The 15,322-nt window shown below is 43.6% G+C and overlaps 1 protein-coding gene across 1 annotated transcript in view; it reads left to right on the top strand.

Moving 5' to 3' along the window:
* WDFY3 (WD repeat and FYVE domain containing 3) overlaps nucleotides 1–15,322 on the top strand; it is a 303,904-nt gene that overhangs the window by 54,624 nt on the left and 233,958 nt on the right. Inside the window, exons 4-5 of the mRNA XM_078775265.1 lie at nucleotides 4,188–4,311; nucleotides 8,766–8,875. Coding sequence (XP_078631391.1) covers nucleotides 4,188–4,311; nucleotides 8,766–8,875 — 234 coding nt within the window. The remainder of the gene's footprint in view (nucleotides 1–4,187; nucleotides 4,312–8,765; nucleotides 8,876–15,322) is intronic.

Here is a 15,322-nt window from a genome sequence, read left to right as displayed (position 1 = left end):
GTTCCCAAAACGTTGGAGCAAAACGTTGCAACAACGAGTTCCAACAACAAGTTCCAACAACAAGTTCCAACAGCAAGTTCCAACAACAAGTTCCAACAACAAGTTCCAACAACAAGTTCCAACAACAAGTTCCAACAGGTTCCAACAACAAGTTCCAACAACAAGTTCCAACAAGTTCCAACAACAAGTTCCAACAACAAGTTCCAACAGCAAGTTCCAACAACAAGTTCCAACAACAAGTTCCAACAGCAAGTTCCAACAACAAGTTCCAACAACAAGTTCCAACAACAAGTTCCAACAAGTTCCAACAACAAGTTCCAACAACAAGTTCCAACAGGTTCCAACAACAAGTTCCAACAAGTTCCAACAACAAGTTCCAACAGCAAGTTCCAACAACAAGTTCCAACAGCAAGTTCCAACAACAAGTTCCAACAACAAGTTCCAACAACAAGTTCCAACAGCAAGTTCCAACAACAAGTTCCAACAACAAGTTCCAACAAGTTCCAACAACAAGTTCCAACAACAAGTTCCAGCAGGTTCCAACAACAAGTTCCAACAACAAGTTCAACTTAGGTTGAGGTTGAGGGTTCACACAAACTGGTTAACCAAATAATACAGAATTATTATTATTATTATTATTATTTTTCAAAAGCACTTGTTCACCAATTTCCCCAAATTTCAGCTTCCTAGCTCAAAGGATGGCTAAGATATCGCCCAGACGAACAAACACACAACTAGAACGACGCTCAGTAGAGAGCATATCTCCGCCTTGGTGAACAGTTTATGTTTTGTATCCCATTGATAGGCCGGATCTGGATTCGGACCTGAACCAAAATGTAATCGGCGTGTTCTTGTCACCTCCCCAACTCATCCACCAGGTTCATTCACTCATCCATAACTTTTTTTAATATATGAATAATATTAAAATAATAACATTAATAAGTATATTATGTTAAATATAATGTATATCGCTTTTCACCCGATCTCTTGATGGTGAAGAATCACTTTAAACAATTCTCGTAGCCGGATTCGAACCTGGGTCTTCACCAAAATCCAATCATTTCGTCCGTGTCACCCATGCTATCTGTCTGACAAATTTCGTCAAAAAAACAACAGCACTGGTTTTGTTTCCTGGAAGCTTCCTGCAAAACGCTTTGCTTCTCGCAAAACGTCCGCCAATGGGAACTAAAGGGAGGGAGAAGGAGCGGGAGCAAGAGACAGGTAGCCGGAATGGACATGAGGGACAATGAGGGACAGTGAGGGAGTGTCGGTATGCAATTTTCATCCAATCGCCATCTTTCATAATAATTCTGGACCGGCATGAGATGGCGTTGTCTGTCATTAATTTATATGTTGATCGAACGAGTTTTAGGTGTTTTAGAAAATGGCGGGAAACCTTGTACCCACGGCTTTGGTCCTACACAATTTCGTTTAATTTATCTAAATCCCACTAGCCGTACCACAGATATGAGCACATTGGAATAGGGGAAAATATAAAGTGCGATTTTCATCCAATTTGAATGAGAGAGAAAAAATATCTGTATTCCAAGTGCTAAACAAATGTACCGGCCTTACAAGACTTGGGAGCAAATGGCCGCATGGTGCACTCATGCCCCGTTTGCTCCCAGGTCACAGTAAGGCCCTTAATGACCAGCGTCGACCTGGCGCATTTTATTTAGACAGCGCAAAAAATACGTATTGTTGCGGATATGGGATTTGGCCTCCATATCCGCTTGTAAATATTCCCCTATTTCCCCAATACTCCCCAACTATCCCCAATCCCCCATCCCCTAGTCCCATTGTCTGTAAACAACACTCTGTAGAACCGACCTTCCCCTTTTTCCCCCATTAAATGTCGTGCCCAGGTTCACCACATCTCACGTAGACAACTATAGGACATCTTGCTAGTTATTCTTAGTCTATGTTAGTTAAGGACTCGTTTCCATTAATTCTGACTCTTCGTTGCACCAGAATGTGATTGTATGGCACCAGTAGTGAGTTTAGGACCTCCCCATACCTCCTCCCATCTTCCTCATGAAACCACAACAACAACAACAACTACAACAACAGCGCGCGGGGAGTGTGCGTCCTCACTCCGGCTTGGTTAGCCGCCATTGCCCATGTGCTCCGGCGGGGTTACCACGAAGGGGCTGACTGTCGGCCCCTCGTCAAGGGCGGAGCCCGGTAACCCCCAGCACCCAATAAGAAGCGGCGGGCCGATTCCATCTGGGGCGGAGCTAACGAGCCGAGGGCGTGTCACTCCCCGCCGGATATACGCAGCCACTTACCGGACGTGACGTCAGATGCGCCCCGAGCTTGAAGTGAAGAGAACCAGACGCCACCTCCGAGCGCTGAGAGACCTCCCTGCATCTTTTGGGCCGCGCTATCCTGTCCCTGAGCCAAGAGTGCACCTTGTGCTGTCCACCGACTACCTGCCCTTCCTTGCCATCAATCCCGGTGTGAGTCAGTCTTGTCCTGTTTATCTGTGGTCTGTCGGGGTTACTATAAGACCGTGATTAAGTGCCTACCTTCCTATGCTGTCCCTCTTGTCCTTGTAATCTCAACGTTCCGAAATATTATAACCTCCTCCGGAGGTCTTGAGAACTGTACCCCTGGTGTCGTGTCATTTAACCCAGCCGTTGTGTCCTTTCCTCAATTGATTTAGCGTAGCGCGACTCGTCCAACGTTCGAGTATAATTGGGTAAACTGTGCAGACGCGGTCATACCAAACCGCTCGGTAAACCAACATCCACAACCGCGTCTGTAACAGTATTTACAGAAATCATTTAGAAAAACACGAATAATAGCTACAATCGTTTGTCGATGTTCCATCCGTGACTTCGTTACGCTACCTATATCGCTGCATCGGTGCTCAAGGAAGCCCCACACCACGTCCTCCACCATGTATGTACAAAAACTATTCCCAGGTTCGGAAATCATACTGGACAAAAACAAGACACACTTACCTTTAAAAGATCTTGTTTGTGTCCAATTGATGCCAGCGGTGCCTCCAGATTGTCGTGGAAGTGGTTTGGGACTCAAGACCAATGACTGGAAAACAGGTTTACAAAGTTCCAGACTTTATTAACTCCTAATTCACTTGTTTCAATCTAATAGGTACTACAACACTATAACGAATCTAGTTATTGAAGTCGTTGGTTCCTCTTGTTCGCCGGTGATCTCCTGGCACTGCTTCTCGTTGGTATTCGTTCATTCCGTCGGGCAGGGCTTCTGAGGACGAGTGCTCCTGAATCAAAGTCTGTTCTGGTTTATATCGGCACGCTTGAGTTAATCCCTTCTCCGCTGAAAGGTTGCTCCGTCATCCCGCTCGCCTTACTGGCACCAACTCGCTCCCCTCCTGCTGTGAGTTATATTTGCCTTACAATAGGAGAGTGCTCTAGCCTGGGGCTGTGACCAGGTGAACAAGTCATTACTACTTTCGTGCACATTCCTGACATTCATTTCAAGTCGTTGGTTCTTCCTCGTTACCAGTTCCAATCAATGAGTTACCAGTTCTAATCAATGAGTTACATTTCCACACTATGCATACCGTACTGCGATGAGAAATGGCGTTTCATCTTTTCATTATGGCAGGCTATTATTTCATCAATATCTGGTTATTTATTACTAATATTTGTTGTTGACTAGTTTAGTTGAAACTGTAGCACCTCACATTTTGTACAGAGGCCACAGTCTTCAACTATTATTGAAAACCATATGGTATCAAATGTCAAAGGACCCATCATTTCATGCTCATGTCAGAGAAGATGTTAGTGCACATGTGCACTGATGCTGAAAACAAATACCCTGATAAGGTTCCACATCGGAACATTAAAGGTCAGGTTATCCGTGTAGCAGATGGCGTAATTGAACGAAGATGTCGTAACGATTTATGTTCAATCTGAAGTTGTATGTGCGACACAAAAAGAGTACACTAGAACCACTAAATGATAATTGTTTGTTCACACTGTCCTAGGACAGAATAAAAATAGGTTTTTAATAGATTCGGAGAGCTGCCACTGAACCAATACGCTTGAATTTTTATTGCCGGACTTGCATAACAATTTAAAAAAAAAGCAGTTTCTAAAATTATTTTGATTTCGATTTTTGAATTTTGTGTTGGTGAACCCGTAAAACACAAAATAAAACGGGTGTGGTCTAATCGTCCACTTCCACTTGTCCTGCAGGTCTTTGCTGATGCACCCCCAAATACTATGGCGGAAAAATTTGCGGACTTGCTGCAGTTTGCCACCCACATTTCACGACTCATGGTGACGGAGATTCGTCGGCGAGCTTCCAACAGGTCCACAGGTCGGTCTTGTGTGAGACTTCAACATCTGAAACTAGTTTATCCATAATTAACCTTTAGCAAAATATAGAGTGAATTTTACGTATTCAGTTGTTTCATTATCCACCGTGATTATACATGCTGTATTACATGCAAACCTTTTCATCAGTTTCACTTCTGATGTACTTAATTATGAAGTTGATGTTATGCACAGATATACAAGGAAGTTCAATGCAGGAGGAGGTCAATAGGCCCATCAAGCCTGTCCAATTGTGCCAATATCCAATTACCCCTATCCCAAGTACTTCTAGATACGTATCAAACTCATTTTAAAGCTTTCTATTGATCCTGCTGTCACTACCTTTCTAGAGAGACTATCCCATGCCTTAGTACCGTCCTAACTCTCCTCTTCTTAACTTTAAAACTGTGTCCCCTGGTCCGATCCGTGTATATTTTGCTGAAGAACTCTTCTGCACCTATTTTGTCTCCTCTATCCCCTTCATTATCTTAATTACCTTCTCATTAATTACCTCTTCATTACATTACCTTCTCAGAGCCTGGCGTTGGCTTAGCGGCTAGGGTGCCAGCTTAGGATCCTGGGTTCGAATCCCGGTCAATTGCTGAATTAACGCCAGGGGGGTTGACTCAGCCTGTCATCCTTCCAAGGTCGGCAAATTGAGTACCAGTTCACTGGTAATTCCCTGCTTGTCGTAAAAGGCGACAAGAAGGGCTGGCGGCAGGAAGGGCATCCGGCCATAAAACATTGCTTCAAAAAGGGGACCGAAAAACAACAACAACCACGGTCCCCGAAAAAGGCCAACCCCCGCTTGCGGGGAAAAATGGCCTCTAAAGGTGTTTTTTTTTTTAAATCCCCTTCATTATCTTAAATATCTCTGTCAGATCTCCTCGTAATCACCTCCTTTCTCATGTCCTCCTCAAAACTTAGTCATGGTGATGCTGCCATGATATTGAAAAAAATGCTCAATCAAACAACCTTTTATTCCATTTGTTTCTTACTTTCTCACTCTGCTTTAGCAATAATGTTTTGTACAATTACAATTTTGTATCTCATCTCTGGATACTGTTTAGACTTTATAATTACTCAGCAATCCAGATATTCAGAATAAAGCAAAAGTTTGAGCCCTCTCTCTCCTTCTTTCATACATTCACATCTTTCCTTCCTTTTCTATTTTTTACTGCCTTTCACCTTGTGTGTATCATCATCATCTAGCATTTCCTAATTAATGTTACTGCCTCTGATAACAGAAATTATTTTGATGGTGGTCTAGTCCTCTCCAGCAGGAATAATAAGTTTGTGCATGAATTTGTAATCTGTTCATTGTGGTGATAACTTGCCTACTCCTTGTCCAAAATCACTGTGGGAACATTAACATCCACCAGCTCATGCTTGCAAATTGGTTCCCAGCTTAACGTCCATCCAAGGGACTGCACACTTTTGTGCAGATGCCTGCGAAGCACCAATCCTACAGTTATAGTTGGCTGAGAATCAAACCCAGACTTGACATCTGAAAGGCAGTTGGTGCTACAACTGAACTATCCTGTCAGACCGTCTGTGCTTATAACATGGGCAAAGGGCTGACAGGATGCACTAGAGGTATGCACACTTGCCCCTAAATCGTCTAGCCCAGGTTTGAATCCCAACCCAGCTATAAACTGTCATCTTCGGATGGACGTTAAACTGAGCGGCCCCTATGTCGACATTAGTTGATGGACGTTAAAGATCCCACGGTGTCCTTTGTGAAGAGTAGGCGAGCTATCGCCAGGACGATGGCCAAATTACAAATTCCTGTCCTAACTACTGTTGGGAATGCAATAGCAAACCACCCAGTTATAACCCTTCTCAAGAAAGGCAGCTCCAACGATCTGTAATTGAGTATGATACATCCGGTATAGAATATACTGGGTATGCGGGTGTCGTCTGATACCTCAGGGAGATGGATGCCCCTGCCTTGCATAATCCCAGGACACCTGTGGGCAAGGTGCAGTACCTGTCAGCCCCCCTTACCAGGGTAACGGTCCATAGCCATGCGGTTTAAATGGCAGATGGCTCTGCACATCTGGTGGATGAGAGTCCAGTCGACTCAAACAGCACGGGTGTCCCCTGGTCCGGGTGAATTCCCAACGGCCAGCAGAGGGACGGAGGGGAGTGGCGACCCGTTGGGTGTCCCAACACCTTAGCCCCCCCCCCCCCCTGCCCAGCCCAACGTAAGATTTATTATTCGACATCTCATGTGCACAGTTTCAAAGCTTTGCTTCAATATTTGGTGTGCCCACCGCCCGAACTGCCTCCAAACGTGCGGGGTAGGATTCCAAGAGAGACACAAACAAGTCACGATCAAACTCCATTTCTTCGAGGACGTTAGTCAAAGCAGTGAGAAGCTCTTCCCTGGTGTTCTGGAGGCGTTGTTCAACTCTGTCCTTGAGTATCACCCCCAAATGTTCACAGGCGTTGAGGTCAGGCGATGCTCCCGGCCACTCATCGTTTCCGAAAAAATCGACCTTGTTCGCCTTCAGAAGATTCTGGGTCGCAAGTGCGCTCATGCACGGGGCTCGGTTGTGCAGAAACGTGGTCTCCTTGATGCTGAGGACATTTTCTGGGTTCCGTAAGAATGGAATAACATGGCGGGTCAGCACAACGTCTCGGAGGTGTTTGCCGTCCCATGATTGTCCTTGCTCTTTGATGACCCACATCAGCCTTTTCGCTGTGAACATCAAGAAGACGCCAATGCACCGTGCTGTCTTCGATTTCTCTCGAATCTTGAGTTCTTGTGGAATGTCATCATTGTGAAGAGCCCAAATTCTGTCGTTCTGGAAGTTGGGATGTCGAGCCTCATAAATGAAAAATTAATCAGAAGGGGCCAGCAAAAGAAAATCATCAGAGGTCCACTCGCTCAAAAACACACAAAACCACATTCGATCCTCGACGTTCCTCTCCGTCAGCTTCGGTGCTGGAATTTGGTGAAAAGCCTTTGCGCCAATGGACTGAAGGAACCTGTGGATACTTGATAAGCTCTTCTTCTTCCCTCGAACCCGTTCAATCTCATTTTGGAGCCCTCAAATGCTTTTCTTCTCTTTGGCAAGCGACTCAATGATGATATCCCTGCTTTCCTGAGACAAACATTGTGCTGTCTGTTCGGGCCGGCTGTCCATCTCGCAATCGAAGGGATCACGGTTCTAATTGCGTTTGACGAAGTCCTCAGACCTGTTCAGGTACTTGGCAACCCAGGATTGGGATATGGTTCCCGGCGTCTGATCCCTGGCGACTCGGAACGCGATAGCCATGATGCGGCATATCCACCTTTTCTTCTCGGAATCACCCGACCACGACATCACTTCACAAAATCTGCAACAGAACAAGAAAGGCTCATGAGATCATTATGAAATTTGGTATTTGAGATGTCAAATGAATGATCCTTCCCGCTATATGCCCGCCATTGTACAGTGGCGACCCAGTAGAGCTGGGCAGGGGGGGGGCCAACGTGTTGGGGCTTATATACCACACACTTACCTGTGTGTACCAGCCATAGAAAGGCAATATGATGGCACTGCCGTCATCATAGCCCGAGGAGACTCGACATCATCATGGGACACCGGATCAGAATATATCCAAAATGTATTTTGACATGTCACAAAGTTTTTATTTTTTATTTTTATTTTTTGTTGATGTGAGTCAAATGAGTTTTTTATTGCATCAAAAATATCTATCTTTGCTCTTTCAGATGTCTATCTTTGCTTTTTTTCTTGCTTTCTTTTCATTTTGTTAATCTTCTTTTCTTTTTTTTTCTTTTTTACTCCTATTTTCTCTTTCTTTGTCTATCTGTTTTGGGAGAAGTTAATTTTTTTTTTACAAAATATCTTATTTTGTAAGGCTCACTTAGGTGCGCCTGGGTGGGTTTGCCAGTGGAATAAAATAACCAGTGGAGTAGCAGCTGAAACCAGAATCCTATCCAGGTTCCTCCTGATGAGTCCATCTTTGCTCTTTGCCTCTTCAGGTTCCTTCTGATTACTCCAACGCAGTATTTGGTCTTTTTTTTAAAATTTAAATTACAATTTCCAATATGAACAAAATTGACTAATCCACGCTTTCTTATGAATATGCATGGTTAACAAAGGTTCTGTTTACCTCTGCCACCGAAGGTGGAGGTTATGTTTTCACCCTTGTCTGTTTGTCTGTTTGCTTGTTTGTCTGTCGGTGAACAAAATATATCAAAAATTTGTGGACGGATTCGGACAACATTTGATGGAGAGGTTGGGTCTGTGACAAGGACGAAATGATTAGATTTTGGTAAAACGTAAACCGTTCAGCCTGGCGGATGTATGCTCTCTACCAAGTGTCATTCTAGTTTATAATAAAATCACAATTGGCATTTGTTTTGTGGTTGTTTAATGAGTTCATCATTTATGAGCACTGCTTTAGCATAGCTTCCCACAACTTGACCTTTTCACGTTTGTTTAGAGGCTGCAAGCTGTGCCATCGTCCAGTTCCTGGAGATTCACCAGAGCGAGGAAACCAGTAGGGGCTGGATGCTTCTCAAGACCATCAAGCTGCTAGCTTCATCTGGGCAGGTTTGTCTGTTGTACCTTTTTTGAATGTCACACAAATTCTTCAGTCCCTGAGGTGGTTGCCTCCTTGAGAGCATCGCAATCCTCCATGTGCCTCATTGCAGAACCTCTCACAGCACATTCATCGGTTTATTTATGTTTTATATTTTTGTAGTACTGGTGTAGTTACAGAATGGGATGAGGAAGTTCATAAATTACTGGTACTGTTGGAAAGTAACATGTTTTATAAGCTCGAAGAACGGAACTATTGATAATTTAACTGTAACTCCACTGTGTATTTCAAACAATCAGCATTTGCTCAAATTGTACACTCATGTGCGCTAAACCCAATGCAGTGATAAAGATGTCCACTTGATGAAATGTCAGTCTCAGATAGTTTTCCAGGCCCCTTTTTCTCTTCAAGCAGAAACAGCAAGTCATCCAACACAAGGTGTTCTCTTAACATCAAATGAGCTCTTTGGAAATGGATGGATTTCTGGGTTGGCAATATTTGAGTGCAGTACCAAATACCACGAGGGATCATTCACTTTAGGAGGTCCCAAAAGGATGGAAACAATTTTGAGCGTGCTTTGGCTTTGTGGTGTGGAGTTTCGTGCATTTTTATATCATTCAAATTAGAACGACAGGAAAACTCGATGTTAGCATGCTCTCCTTTGATCTCTTTGTTAGTCTGTGTCTTATGAATGGAATTTGATTTGAATAAATATGATACAGTATCTGGTGCAGTACCAGCCAAGAGTAAGTGCAACATGGAGGATTCCATCATTCGGAGGTGACCTCTCTTAGCTGGCAAAAACATTCTTGTCAACAAAGCAATATATGGCTTAGCTTTGGCTCGATTGTCTTCTTGCATTAATTCTGACTGAAAGCTTTGGGAAGCAGACTCATTTGGCTGGAACTTGACGGTAGCATTCTCCATTAGCAATCAACTGTAGGATCTGTTTGGCTTTAATGACTCTACCAATGGAGTCCCCTCCATGATATATTGGTTCAATGGCTTCAGACTTGTCAGCTTTAAATTGCATGAACCAGGCAGATCTCAGAAGCAAAGCGGAGTTAATCCCAGCTAGTACTTAGATGGGAAACCACTATATTTGGCCAGGTGTTGTAGGCTGAGAGATGGCAGGAAAGCTGAGTTAGTAAAGTCCTCATCTTGGAACCAACTGGTCCTGGTTATTAATTTGCTGTGAACTGGAATCCGATTAAAAAAAGCTGCCATCCTGATGCAGTGTTGTCAGTGGCAAAAAGATGGGCCTGGAATTTGAGCCAACATTAAAGTTTCCTTCTTTGCTTTTTTTTCTGTATGCTGTCTTCGTGGCTTTACTTGAGGACCGGTGAAATAGCCTGGAGGTATGAACACTTACCTCTAAGCTCTTTAGCCTGGGTTTGAATGCCGACCCAGCTAAAAACTTATCCCGGTGTTTCACAGTCAGGGTGATTCATCAGTGTGTGTGTGTGTGTGTGTGTGTGTGTGTGTGTGTGTGTGTGTGTGTGTGTGTACTTGTGTACCCTCCCTCGGATGGACGTTAAACTCAGTGTCCCGTCTGCTTTTGTTGGTGGATGTTAAAGATCCCATGGTGTTCTTCGCGAAGAGTAGGTGAGCTATCACCGGCACCATGTTCAAGTTCCAAACCTTAATCGAACGTCAGGCCTGGCCATCCAGTTTGGGAAAGACTTGGGTCAAAAGTTCCCCTGGACAACCCCACCAGATCGTGGAAGTAATTGTGGCCATTTGAGAAGAGGAAGATATTACTAAAGCTGTGATAACAAATCTGTGGTACTAAAGAAGAAGAAGCGACGTTTCTCTAGAAATATGTATTCTCGAGATGTTCAGTTTAATATATGATAGCTGATAAGACTTATGAAGAAACCCAAACATTTATACAAGGCATTTTGCTAGAGCTATGATAACAAATTTGTGGAACTTTAAAATGTTTGTCGTTTATTTTGATTTGTTTATTATTTCATTATTTTTTGTATTGCTCGTTTATAATTGATTCTTGCTAATTTGGATTGATGTGTTCCAGAGATCATACAAATTGGTGAGATTATACATGCATTCATTAATTTGTTTATTATTTTAATTGGTTTGTTTCTCCCAGCGAGTACAGCTTCATATGCTGTTCAATAATATGCCAAAGCCATGCCCTAAAATTGATGAGAAAGTAGATGCAAACTTCATTTAGAATAAAATAACAGTTTGAATACAGTGTAAGGTGGCACGATCATTGGAAAAAGGGTCAATTTACAAGCATCCTGTAGCCTACTCACGTCATCAAGTACAAAACGCTACGAAACTGAACAAATTGTAACAGTGGTTTACATATCCGTCTGGTCCTTTGTGGAACTTGTGCATAGTAGTTCACTTCCTGAAAGAAACGGCATGAGCCTGCACTCAAAATTTCCTGTCTGAAAACAAAGCAGCAGTCAAAACAGCCCCAAAAAGGCAACTTTAGGTCACTCCGTAAGGCTCGCAACATGTGTCCGACCTTAGGGAAGCCAAAAATCATCTTGCTGGGTTCAAAGATGAACTGCCAAACTTTCCCCTTCCGTAATCCTTATAATGTCTTGTCAAGTCCGTCTCTGTTACATGCACCACTACCCTCCTCTGCCTCCTACCACTCTCTACTCCTCACTCACCTGTAACTGTTTAACTGCAGATTCTGCTTTAGGTTTAGGCAAAATGTGTCAACTCAATGTTTGCCTCCAAATCTCGCGTATCCAACGCATCCCCTGTCTCTATGTTACCCCCTCGTACCAACTGCTGACTAGTCTCTGGGGCTTCTCACTTGAAAAGGAAGATAAAGATATGTGCAGCTTCGACTGTGCATTGATAAAGGGCCCAAATGAAATGATTGCCCATGTTTTTAACACTTGCTCTGCTGCTTTTGCTTCTCTTCTGTCTGCTGTGTACATTCTGTCCTTTATTTATGGCTGCTGCCTTTCTGTCTGGAAGACAATCAACATCACCCACATTCACCAGGAGGCTGTAAAAACACAGATTCACTCAAATACAAGTCAGTAAGTTTATTTCCAATTATAAACGAAATAATTTTAGCCATCATCATTGTCAATATCAAGGTCTTTCACCATCATTTTGGATTCTGACCCAATTCTACAGTTGTATATGCTACTGCTTATCTCTTAGCAGTAGTCGGAGGCACTAAATCCCAAAGAAAAAGTCAGGACCATCTTCCTAGACATAATCCAGGCATTCAACACAGTCTAGCATCCTGCTATGCTTGCCAATCTCTCTGCCTGCAGCATACAAAGCCACATTCATGCACGGCTTTCTCAATTCTTCCACTTGCTGCACGGTCATGTGGTTTTGAACCAATTTTTTCCCTCTGCTTTACCAGTGGGAGGTAAAATAGCCTCTCCTCCTAATTCCCATATATGTAGATGATGTCACCGATACTTGAGGGAAACTCTGTCTTCCTTTTTGCAGATTATTCCGCATTGTACTGTACTGTACCCCCATCCCACTGCCAGACAGGCAACATCTATGTTATTCGTTCCTGATCTGCAATTGACTAGGATACTGTTCTGGCATCCAAAGCCAGCTGCAGACTGAGCACCCTCAGTCATTCCAAGTCATTTCTTGAAAAAAGACATCAGAACTATTTTTAGTATGCAAACCCTTGTCTCGAGGTCAATGGAGTTAGCTCAAATGTACTGATCTCCCCTATGGGCTGGTGCCACACTTGATGTATATTTCTCATGGAATCTGTGGAATATATAATACTCTGAAGATTATTGGCATCTCCCACAATAAACCCAAGTTCAAGAGAAACAAGCATTCTGAGTATTGCGCTGCAATACATGTCCCCTACCGGCAGTCTGTCGTCCGGAAAACTGTTAGGGAAATTACCAAGGGTTATTTACCCACAGGTTCTGAATCGTTCCCAATCGCTAATTACCTCAGGACGGGCTCACCTGTGATTCGCACTGGGGACTTCGATTTATACACCTTGCAGACAGGTCAGCAGAAGCACGAGAAAATAAGTTGTTGATAAAGAACCTTTCGAGTCGCTAAATATCAGTAATTTATTATATTTTCCGGTTCACGATCAATGATCGATGTGTATATATATGTTGCTCGGCTTGGCTCCGTCCCTCCCGAAAGCGCTCGCTGTGTCGCGCTTTTGACGTTCGCAGACGAGGCTGAGGGCGCGCGGTGCGGCTTGAGGAGAACTCTAGAATAAACAAGAGATATCCATTTTGAAAAATATTTTCGTTTAATTAACGATATCTGCCAAACCACGTGCCCTATCGCAAATTCCAAAAGGACATTTTAGTAGACTGACATGCTCAACAGATCTGTGAAGTTTCCCCTCGATTGGATCAAAAATGAGGGAGGAGCTCCGTTTTAAAGGTTCATGCTTAAAAACGTCATAACTCTGAAACCATGTGACGCATGACGTCATGCTCGCTGACTTTTTTGTTCGTCATGGCTATGCGATTCTGCCTGCAAAGTTTGGCCTCAATCTGTTCAGCCGTTGCAGAGAAAAAGGGGTTTTCGTGTTTTCACGAAAAACAATAATGGCGGCCGAACCACGTGACCTGTGACGTCATAATTACCATTAAAATATTGTACAGACCGAATCCCCCCTACGGTGAAAATTTGATCTCAATCGGTCCAATTATTGCAGAGAAAATCTTTTTAAAGATTAAAAGATTTCCTTTAAAGGAAATTAAAACTTAAAATGGCACTGAGTTAAGGATCATCAGAATTATCAGAATTCCCAAAGTTCAAAGTGCCAAAACTTTGTCAAAAATGATCGGAACATTGTGAAGTTCGAACCTGATCTGTAACTTATCATGAGGAAACCATGTGCCAAGTTTGAAATCATTAGCATTAAGAGTTTCGAAAAAAGTCCGGAAAACTGTTCTTTGCGTGACGGACGGACTGACGGACGAACTGACGGACGTATGGACAGACTGATGGACTGACAGACGGACAGACGGCGTGCAAACCTATAGTCCCCTCCGGTGTACATTCATTTCCTATTCAGAAATCGTGAGAGAGGTAAAAAACAACAACACATGGACACTGCTAGGACTTCCAGGAATGAGGTCTGTATTTCAAAAAAGTGCATCTGGGGTGAATTAACGGGGGTAGAAAAGATCAAGGTTTTGGATGGGGGGAAGATAAGAGATGGTGGTGAACAGCTGTTTTAAAGACATGGAGGGAGGAGTGGGATTGAAGAGAGTGAGGGAGTATTTTCCAGAGGCGAGAGAAAAGAGGAATGCAAGAGTCAACGTGAATAAAGAGTCTTGATTTTGGCAGTTTAACCATAAGAGAGTTGCTGGCAGATCTTGTGCGACCTGTAGGAATATTTGGGGGACAGAGCACAGACAGAGCTGGGAGAGCAAGGCCGGAGAGGAGTCGGTAGAAGACAGAAAGACCATGAACCTGCCTGCGGTGAGCGAGTGAAAGGCCCTCGGAGTTGGCTTCATCGCGGGAGATTCCAATAATTCTGAAAGCTTTGGTTTCAACAGCGTGAAGCCGAGCTAGGTGTGAGGCAGGAGCCTTTTTGCAATTGACTAGGATAGGGGGAGAACAAGGGGGAGAAAGGGGGAGAAAAACCGGCCCAGAGGGCCAAAGCCTTAAATTTGGCATTACACAACCATTTCACATCACCAGCCATCCCTACCCCCATTAACTCCATCTAACCCATACCCCTTACTTGCATGTTATTGTGTGTGCTTCCTTCCCTTCTCTCCTCTTTCTCTCTCACTTATCCTCTTGCTTTCTGCATCTACCTCTTCTCCAACTCCATGATCAGAACATTACCTATTATTTTCCATTTGTCACCTCACTCAAACATGAGCACAGATTTTGTTTACAAAAAAATAAAATGAGTAAACCTAATGCTATCTATATCCTAATGCTATCTTTGCACAAAAAAGGTGCAAAAACAGATCCCAGCAACTACAGACCAATCAGCCTTCTCCCAATTATCAGCAAAGTCATGGAATCCATCATTGCTTCGGATATGAAATCTTTCCTCTTCTCCAATGGCTTGATCTCTGATCATCAATTTGGTTTCAGACCAGGTCACTCTACTCTGGACATGCTGCTTCTGCTGTCTCAACAATGGATGGAGGTCCTCAACACCAAACAGGAAATTAGAGCTGTCTCCCTTGACATATCACGTGCCTTCGATATGGTCTGGCACCCCGCTCTGCTCAACAAACTCTCCTCCTATGGTATCCATGGAAATCTCCACGCATGGCTGGTGGACTTCCTCTCTGGTCATAGTCAACGTGTGGCCCTGAATGGGTTTCTCTAATCTCCCCTCCCTGTTCAGGCTGGAGTTCCTCAATGCAGTGTTCTGGGCCCTGTGCTTTTTCTGGTCTTCATCAATGATCTCTCTGACTCTTGAAAATCCTCTCTATCTCTTTGCTGATGACTCCACTCTCTGCCGCTCCATTCCTCATCCCTCA

The sequence above is a fragment of the Myxine glutinosa genome, chromosome 4 (assembly GCF_964187855.1).
Source record: "Myxine glutinosa chromosome 4, kmMyxGlut1.1, whole genome shotgun sequence".
Taxonomy (NCBI): domain Eukaryota; kingdom Metazoa; phylum Chordata; class Myxini; order Myxiniformes; family Myxinidae; genus Myxine; species Myxine glutinosa.
Note: the sequence above shows the minus strand (reverse complement) of the source record. Positions and strands in the feature narration are given on the sequence as shown.